The sequence below is a fragment of the Otolemur garnettii genome, unplaced genomic scaffold (assembly GCF_000181295.1).
Source record: "Otolemur garnettii isolate 467f Iridium unplaced genomic scaffold, OtoGar3 scaffold00068, whole genome shotgun sequence".
Taxonomy (NCBI): domain Eukaryota; kingdom Metazoa; phylum Chordata; class Mammalia; order Primates; family Galagidae; genus Otolemur; species Otolemur garnettii.
Window position 1 is genome coordinate 424,861 of NW_003852463.1, and position 9,787 is coordinate 434,647.

General features: G+C 37.2%; 1 protein-coding gene and 1 non-coding gene across 2 annotated transcripts in view; both read right to left on the minus strand.

Moving 5' to 3' along the window:
• Window positions 1–2,864: 2,864 nt before the first annotated feature.
• MRPL19 (mitochondrial ribosomal protein L19) overlaps window positions 2,865–9,787 on the minus strand; it is a 7,397-nt gene continuing 474 nt past the window's right edge. The window contains exons 2-7 of the mRNA XM_003793357.3: window positions 9,073–9,131; window positions 7,170–7,192; window positions 6,944–7,062; window positions 6,601–6,735; window positions 3,368–3,549; window positions 2,865–3,239 (exon numbers count right to left, since the gene is read on the minus strand). Coding sequence (XP_003793405.2) covers window positions 3,018–3,239; window positions 3,368–3,549; window positions 6,601–6,735; window positions 6,944–7,062; window positions 7,170–7,192; window positions 9,073–9,131 — 740 coding nt within the window. The 3' untranslated portion in view covers window positions 2,865–3,017. The remainder of the gene's footprint in view (window positions 3,240–3,367; window positions 3,550–6,600; window positions 6,736–6,943; window positions 7,063–7,169; window positions 7,193–9,072; window positions 9,132–9,787) is intronic.
• Window positions 8,084–8,211, minus strand: LOC111726514. The gene has a single exon (XR_002774276.1). It is a non-coding gene; the product is annotated as a small nucleolar RNA SNORA30/SNORA37 family (small nucleolar RNA).

Genomic DNA, 9,787 nt, shown 5'->3' on the forward strand with positions numbered 1-9,787 from the left:
CTGGCAGCTGTGACCATGTCTTTAGAAACTGTTTATAATAATTTGAAAACAGAAGGAAAAAGATAATCCCCTGAAAAATCATTCAGCTATTCGTACTTTTGCACATTACCCATGTGATTACAACATAGAGTCCATTTTGGTAATGTGTCAAATAGATGAGGAAATTAAGACTTTTAGGTGGTTTGCAAACAAAATGACAAAGCAGAAAAATGCATCAGTTGTAAGACCAGATAACAATCTTTTAAATATTAAACAACGATCCTTTCAATACTAGAAAAAGAGTAGGAAACACAACTGGTCATGTTTTTGAGCACCAATGCTTACTAACTGATCATATATTTGCATAGCTTTACATCTTAAAATATGTCCATCTACCGTTCTACCAAGAAGATTGAAGTGTGTTTATGATGGCAAAGAAATAACAAGTTTCTAATAAGATAAAGAGAATAATACAGGAAATACACTCTTGTTAAACTTTTGAGAGGCAATCTCAGCAAATACTCTAAGTGAAGGAAGGCATATTTGCTTCTTAAAAGTGGTGAGAAACCTATATCACCACCATTAGTGAAAAAAATCAAGGAAGTCGCTGAAGGTTGCGGTCTGGCAAATAGAACCTTTCCCTCCAAGAGGGAGATAAGCCTCTACTCTGGAGAATCTGTCCAAACCAAGATATTCACATGGAGGAGGGGACTCCCCAAAAAGCCTATTCAAATAACACTAAGGACAACCCCTTCCCACAGTCCAAGGCTTTTCAAGTTTTTCAATCCTCCCTTCAACTGTTAAGAGAGCCAAGGATTACCAGATGTCCTGGAAAAGCCTAAAATATAGAAAACAGAAATACATACACACAGAAAGAAGAAATTTGGAGGAAAGATATGCTAGGAAACAATTTCAAAAGAAAAAAATACATAATCCTAGCACTCTGGGAGGCCGAAGCAGGTGGATAGCTTGAGCTCATGAGGTTGATAGACCTGCCTGAGCAAACTCGAGACCCCGTCTCCACTAAAACTACAAAAACTGAGGTAAGAGGATTCCTTGAGCACAAGAGTTGGAGGTTGCTGTGAACCATGATGCCCATAGGTGACAGCTTGAGACTGTCTCCAAAAAATAAATAAAATATAATACTACTACAATGAGTTGCCATAGTAGTAAGAGAACAAATCCATAGAGAAAAGCATAAGAGGGTACTATGTAAAAAAACTTCACAAATCAAAAAGGCATCTTAAGACTTTAATATATAATAGCAAAGAATTGGAAGATTAAGTAAAAAAGCTAGAAACCCAAGAAGTGGCAGGGAAAAGGTAAGAAAATAGATACCCAGGTCCTGGATATCCAATGCCCAAATATTAGTTTCAGGAAGAGGAAAGGGAGACTGAATCAATGAACACTATTTCTCACAACTGACAGAATGAGTTATCACATAGTAAGGGCCTATCAGAAGCCCAAAACAATGGATATAAACCCACACCAAGGCACATGACCATGAAATTTATACAAGGAGCAGAAACCAAAACGGTTTTGGATTTCTCAACATACCACTAGAAATATGACAATTGAGTAACAGTAACTTTAAATATTGAAAGAAAATTATTTCCCACTTAAAACTCTTATATATACGAACGTACCAGTCAAATGTGATAGACATAAAAAGTCTTTTAAAAAGGTCTTACTTCCAGGGCAGTGCCTATGGCTCAAAGGAGTAGGGCACCGACCCCATATACCGGAGGTGGTGGGTTCAAACCCAGCCCTGGCCAAAAACTGCAAAAAAAAAAAACCAAACAAACAAACAAAAAAAAGTCTTACTTCCATACACACTTCCTCTAGAAGGTACCAAAAGAGGTCCTCCACTGAAACAAATTAGTAACCAATAAAATGAAAAGCGTGGAATCCAGAAAATAACTCAGCACAGGAAAGAGCTCCCAAGTTAGGCACTAGAGGGCAGAGCCAAGCGTAATTCAGTTGACAAGCCTGAGGGTTGCCTTCCTCAACACACAGGCTGGTACCATACTTTTTAACCTGAGCAACAGCATGCCTGGACCAAATCACATACATGCTTTAACTGCAGGACAAGCAGGAACACTCATATCACCCCAGGTTGGTACTCTGTTTTGACTTACTGCTAAGACCTGGAGTTTGACCCATCATGCTCTGCGCATCAGAAAACAGTCTGCTTCCTCTGACCACATTTCTGCCAGCAGTATCAATTACCCAGATCACACTGTAACTGGGCCAGATGGCCCAGTGAGCCTTCATCCATAACCTCAGCTATGAACATCCTCAAAAGCTACAATTTTAAGCTCCTAGGAAAGGTGACACATTTTCCTTAAAGCCTTCATATAACAATGGCAATATTACCCTTTTGTATTTGCTAACAGGTTTTTACTATATAAGAATACAGGGTGGCACCTGTCGCTCAAAGGAGTAGGGCGCCGGCCCCATATGCCAGAGGTGGCGGGTTCAAACCCAGCCCCGGCCAAAAAAATAATAAAAAGAATACATACATGGGCAATTGACTTTAATGCAAGGGAATGATTACCACAAAGTCAAGGTAGTGTCTCCATCTGAAAGAAGAGAGGGGTGCAATTGCAGATACACAGGAGTGCTCCTAGATTTTAATAAATGTTCTATTTCTTAACCTGGTGGTGGGTGCATGAATCTTCGTTTTATTTTTCTTTAAATTATACATTATTCTCTATTTATGATTTATTTCACATCTTTAAAAGACCATCCCACCCCTTCCCCTGCTCAGATTCCCTGCTCAATGAAGAGGATTCTGGTGATGCCTTGACTTCTGTTGTATCTTTGCCTCCAACAAGGGAATGGACATTGCACCATGTGGCATGTACATTTCTCTTTTCAGAGTAAACTTATGTGCAAATGTTATACTTTTTAAAAAGTACTAATAAAATAATATTTGGTTCATTTAATGTCTATGTTCTTATAAATGAAATTGAATAGGTCTCAAATCCTCAGGGAGTCAATATATCCTCCTGCAGGGAACCAAATTAATTCTCAAGTCAGGACTTTTGTGATGCTTCAATTTCATCCCATATTGTAGCTTCAATTTTTGAAGTATCATATTCTCTCATCATATCAAACTCAAGCCACGGCTGACTCCACTTCTGAGCTTCTTTCATTTGTTCTTCAGTTAAGCAAAGATCAAATCTGATTCCTTTAATATTAAACTTCGGACGTTCCCACCGTTTGTGCCAAGGCCTAGGCTTCATTTTCACTTTCAACTAAGGAAGATACAAAAAAAGAATAATTAGGCTGACAGAAATAAGTAAAAGTTCTTCTAAAGTTTTCATGAGGATGATTCTTTCTTATTTTATACTTGAACTTCCTATTTCAAAAATACAAGCTGTACCTCATTAATAGGAACTTCTTGGCCAGACTCTCGTGCTACTGGCTTCATATTCACATCAAAAGTGCTATATTCTGGAAGGGCATCTCTTAAGTATACCAAACTATCATCCAGCCGTTTCTCTAATTTAACCACTTGGATCTCTTGGACCCGAGGATTATAAAGTTCAAAGCAAATCTCAACACCTGCAAAAAAAAGAAAACATATTCATACAAACTAAGTCCAGATTCCTGTACATGCCTCAGCTATAGTAGAAGCATTTCATAAAGGAATTAGCACAAGATTTTGAATGTAGGAAATGTGACATAAGATTATAATTTTTAAGATGAAGATTATTGAAAGAAATAAACTAAAATGCATTTAAATAAAAGTGAGAAGGTCTGAATTAGAATGTTAGTCTAAAGAAAAAAATTCTTCTTTAAGGTCACTGAGTCAAATTATCTTCATTCTGACAATATTATTACTTGGAGAAAGTTTGAGTAAATTCTTCACTATGTCATGTTCTTGTTTATCTCCCAATTACTTGAATAAAAATTGATCTTCCAAGTTAAGAGTAATAGGATTAATGATGCAAAAAGTGTAAGTAAAATTTTAAATTCCAACTTTGGTTACAAGTTCTTTTTAAGGATGGCGTAGTTTTTTGTTTTTTTTTTTTCTTTTTTGAGACAGGGTCTATGTCACCCTCAGTAGAGTGCTGTGGTGTCACAGCTGACAGCAACCTCAAACTCTTGGGCTTAAGTGATTCTCTTGCCTCAGCCTCCCAAGTAGCTGGGACTATAGGCACCCAGCACAATGCCCGACTTTTTTTGTTGTAGTTGTCATTGTTGTTTAGCAGGCCCAGGCTGGGTGCAAACCCACCAGCCCCGTTGTCTGTGGCTGGCACCCTAACCACTGAGCAACAGGTGCTAGGCCAGCACATGTTTTGGGGGTTTTTTTGTGACACAGGAGAGCTCTTTGCATGTGCAAACTAGGAGCAGCTTTCAACTCATCAAGATACTACAAGTGATAGTTTAATATTATCTGTATTATCAAATACTTAAAGGTAAGGGTATATTGTGTTTTCTGGAATAATCCCAAAAGGAATACAAATATTATATATATAATCAATGCTAGTTTCTAGTATTTAATATCAGGTTTCAATTCAGTATTTACTGTATAGCTATTCTCTTCCAGACACTGACCTAGAAGCTGCGCCTACAGTAAAACCAAAATAGGTAAGATGCTCCTCCTCCTCTCCTAAGCGTTTACACACCAGTGGATGACAAACACACAAGGTGATTTCATACCATGAAGACAATATAGGATGATGATGTTGTAACAGGGAGGGGATAACTTTAAGTGCAGTCAGAGAAAGCCTCTCGGAAAAGGCCAAGAACACTACAGGCAGAAGGAAGACCAACAGCAGAGCCCTGGGGTGTTAACAAACTTGCCATGTTTGAAAAACCAAGGAAAGGTCCATTTAGGTGCAGCACAATAACTCAGTGGGCCAGTTGCTACCATTTGAATGTGTCTCCTCCAACATTCATGTGGAAGCTTAATCCCCACTGAGGTGGTACTGAGAGGTGGTGCCTCTGAAGATGTGATTAAGTCATTAACGCTCTGCCTCTGCAAGCCTTTGCAAAACCTCTCTCTAATCCTCACACAAGGGTTGGAGAGAACTAGTTTAGGTTCTTTTGCCCTTTTGCCTTTCACCATGAGAGGACACAAGAGTTCATCCCCTCAGGAGGGACACAGCAACAAGACACTGTCTTGGAAGCAGGAACAAGGTCCGTTCCAAATACCAAACCTGCCAACACCTTGACCTTGGACTTCCCAGCCTCCAGAACTGTGAGAAATAAAGTTCTGTTCTTTACAAATTACTCAGCCTGTGGGATTTTGTTACAGCAGCACAAGTGGACTAAGACGCTAGAACTGTGAACCAGAGAGACTGTACAATTGCAGGCAGGCAGATCATGGCGACAAAAATGAGAGTGGGAAAAAAAGAAAAGGAGGAACAGTCAAAACTGGGATTATTTTTTGAAGATTGAGCCAAGAAAACTTCTTAATTAACTAAAAGTGTGAAAGGGAATAAAAATAGTTCCCAGGTTATGGATTAAGTGGGTGGCAATGGTACCACTTAAATAAAAACCATCCAAATGGAGATGTTGATCAGGGAGTTCCATGTGCAAATCTGAAATCTGAAAAGGCTCAGTCCTAGACATATGAATTTGGGAGTTATCACGTGGATGGTATACAAAGCCACTAGATGCGAAGGAACCACTAAGGCAGGGAATATTATAGGGAAGGGTGAAGCAGGTTACAGCAGTCAAACGTACTAGAGCACAGCAAGAGAAAGCTAATACGTTCTGAGAATTCTGTGCCCAGTACTTCACGCACATACTGCAGTTTTTTGATTAGAACCCTGTTAGGTAGAATTAACATTTTAGGTTTATATAAAATCAAACCCAGGACCATCTGCGTTAGATCTATGACCATTCCTCTCTATTACTAAACTTCTCCAAGTACTCAGCATGAGTGAAGGCAAAGGTTGCCATTATCATCCTAGTCCCGTTGAATTCCCATATGCACAGCACCATAGGCCATTATAGAATAAGATAGCATTTGCTCTTATGTTTTCAATTGCTTTGAAAATATGAATAATACTTCACTGTTGACAATCATGAAGCATTCAACTTTAATTATAAAACTTTACTGTTCCTGCCATTTTAATCCCTCTAGAATTTTACCACTTGGTTCTCTGCATTATTAGGCATAGTATACAAACATAATTTTGCCTTTTTAAAAATACTTCCAAGTCTTATAAAACAGAGATAATTCTGGTGATTCTTCTGTGTAATAATATAAAGCAAAATGCAGGCATTTATTTTAGGAGCCAGTGACTCATAAGGACACTGTTATGTTTGTCTTAATGGTTTCATGGCTTATAATGGCTCCTAAAATGAATGTCCCACACTGCTTACAGTCACTTATTTCTTCCCTTGATGTTGTAGAAGAAAGTCTACTTCTAATGGCTGTTGTCCCAGTAATATAAGAAGTCTTCAAAAGAAAACAGAACACTGACTGTATTTAACCAGTAATCTTAATTTTCGATTCATTCTAAGCCACAGGGTCCATGTCTTCCCTTGGAGCTCCTTTTCTTTTTCAAATTTCAGATTTCTTATCACAGGATACAGAAAACAAAAAGGAATCTTGAGATAACAATTTTCAGACAATCAAAATCATAAAATGAAATTTACCTTGTCCTTCGATAGTATTCCTAAGCGTAAAAGTAGCTCCGAGTCCTTTTCCTGATCTCTGGATGCAAATCCCTAGAAACTGGCTGGTTTTTCCACTGGCATATGGGTCGGCTGTAGTAACACGAAGTATGCTTCCTACAAATTTGAAACAGAAGTGAACTTTTATATAAGACACAGAAACAAATAACATTTCTAGGTAACTTAACTTCCTAAACATTTTAAATATAATATTAGGAATAAGTACCTCATACAGGCAAAACCCGTATATGTGAAAAAATAATCTCTATGCGAAGAAAACTAGCCCTCCAGACAGTAATAATGAAAGCATTCAGCTCTTACTGACCCACATAGAACTCTGGAATGTGCAGTATTTTTCTCCTTTCTAACATATCTTTTCTTTCTAGTTGAAATTTCAGAGGATCTGTTCTTCCCCTTGGAGGAATGAATTCAGGACTCAAAAACCTATGAAAAATACAAATAAAAAAAAAATGAAAAGTAAACTTAAAAGGCCACTAGAAGAAAAACTATTGCTTTACAAAGAAATTAAATATGGTGTTGATGTGTTTTACTTTTCATTGCCTAATTTATTATGCTGGAAAAGATATAAAATGTGTAAATCACCAATTGTAAACTGATTTTTTAAATAATCTTCTTTAACTCATTATGAAATATTTAATCTACATTAAAAGTATAAATGTCATTACAATAACTATCACATCCCTGTCACCCACCCCAAGAAATAAATTACCACTACAGTTGAAGATGCTTTGCATCCCTCCCTACTCCCTATAATTATTATGCTAAATTTGGTGATTCTATGCATTTAATTTCTTCCATTTCCTCAATTTTCTACTTTGAAAACTTTCAAAATCAAAAAGAAGGAAACAATAATAAACACCCAAATATCATTTACCTACTTTTACCAACTGCTAAAATTTTCCTACATTTGCTTTATATTATGTATACATATTATTTTGTTCCCCAAACCATTTGAAAATATCAAATAGCAAGGCATTTCATCCCTCAATAATGTAGGTTAATGCTAAGAAGGACTTTCTCCTAGATTATCACAATACCTTTATAACACCTAAAGAAATTAGCATTGATTCAGTAAGACAATCTATTATGTAGTTCATACTGAAATGTATCTAATTATCTTGGAAAGGTTTTTCATATCTATTTGTTGCCTAGTCCAAGATACAATCAGGTTTCACACACTGTATCTCTTAAACCAACATTATTCCCCATCTTTGTATTTTTATAACATTGGCTTCTTTTTAACAGTCAAGGCCTAGTATCTTACAGACAATCTATACCTGATTTTGGATTTGGTATTTATTATTTCCACATACCTAGACTGAGCCTAGACATTTGTTTTAATCTTTTTATTTTTGTATGACAAAGGACAGAAAGGGGGAAGGAGGGCTCAAGGTTAGAGTAATAGGAAAAAGGCATGAAGTTGAGTAAGATGTCACAGAATGATCTCTGTCCCCTTGAGTAACAGTTGCCACTGGTACAGTCCCAGGGCAAGGATGTAATCAAGGGTTTTCTTTCAGCACCAGCTACCAAATCCTGGCCCCACTGCTGAGGGAGGACCTGTGAAAGTGCTAGAAGGGCAAATATTTTTGGTAACAATATGGCCGAGGGATGATATAAACTTACTCTGTCACGTAAGAAGGCATATAACAGTATCAGCTTGTACCACTATTAGTAAAGTTAGGTTTGCCTGCACAAAAGTGGGGATGTCCCTCTTATATTTCTTTATACTTAGATATGCATCCATGACTGGACAACATATAATACTGTTTAGTATAATTTTAACTTCAAAAAATTGGCATCATACTATGTCAATCCTTCTAAAGTTTTTTTATACAAATCACATTTGTGAAATTCATCCATATTTAAAAGCTGGCCCTAGTTTATTTATCTGTCAGGCTGCATAATATTCTGTTATATGAACGTATTGTATCTGACTATTCGCCTACTGATGGATATCTAAGCTGCCTCTAAATTTTTGTTTGTTACAAACAATACTGCTATGTCTATTCCTGTATGTCTCCTTGTACCTATGTGTTAGTTTCTTTCTTTCTTTTTATTTATTTTTTCTTTTGAGACAGAGTCTATGTTGCCCTTGGTAGAGTGCTGTGTCGTTACAGCTCACAGCAACCTCCAAAACTCTTGGGCTTAAGCGATTCTCTTGCTTTAGCCTCCCAAGTAGCTGGGAGTACAGGTGCCCACCACAACGCCCAGCTATCTTTTTGTTATAGCTGTCATTGCTGTTTGGCAGGCCTGGGCTGGGTTCAAACCCATCAGCTCCAGTGTAGGTAGCCAGCACCCTGCTTACTGAGTTATGGGCGCCTAGCCATGTGTTAGTTTAAGTTACATTTAAGTTGTGTAACTTGTGGGTGGAAAAGCAGACACAACTTCAAATTAATAAATTTTGCCAAATTGTTTTCCAGAACATAAAATTACTTTCCTATTTAACTGAACATTATTAAATGCCGCCTTTTGATAGAGATATTGCATTTCCACTTTAAACAAACAAAAAAAAAGTTTTATAAGGAAATTTTTCTGAATCTGTAGGTTCCCTAAATCCAAGTTTAATTCAATTTAAAACAGAATATTTTAAATGTTTTCAAAATTCCCAGAGAGAATCCAATCAACCTACAACCCTTTCAGACAGCCTATAATTACACCAAGTTTTTCCTCTTAAAAAGGCTGTTTTTAAAGGCTGTTACACATCTCTATAGAAACACGTTTTTCAAATCTTAGATCATTTAAATTTCATGTACCTCCAAAGTCACCACCATTCATTTAAGTCAACCAGATTTTTATTCAGTTTTGAAGCGTAAACTTCAAACAATTTAGGGGTTCTTTTTTCCACTGTACCACGCCTGCCAGCAATTCCCACCTAAAACACGTGGGCCAACTGATTCCTAAACAGGGTTAAGGACAGGAGAAAAGATTGACTCCTGAATTTAAACAGGTATGAATAGGATGCACTTCAGGGAAAAACTTTGGTGTGACACAAATACCAGAAAAGAGCTAAGAATCTAGGGAATCGTTACTTGAAGTTTAAAAAACTGCAAAGAGTTCAATGCTGGTTTGGGGAAAAGCGAGGAAGAGAAAACTGAGTTGGGCCCGTTTTACATACGCGCGCTCCTGAATCTTACACGCAAACTGGTGC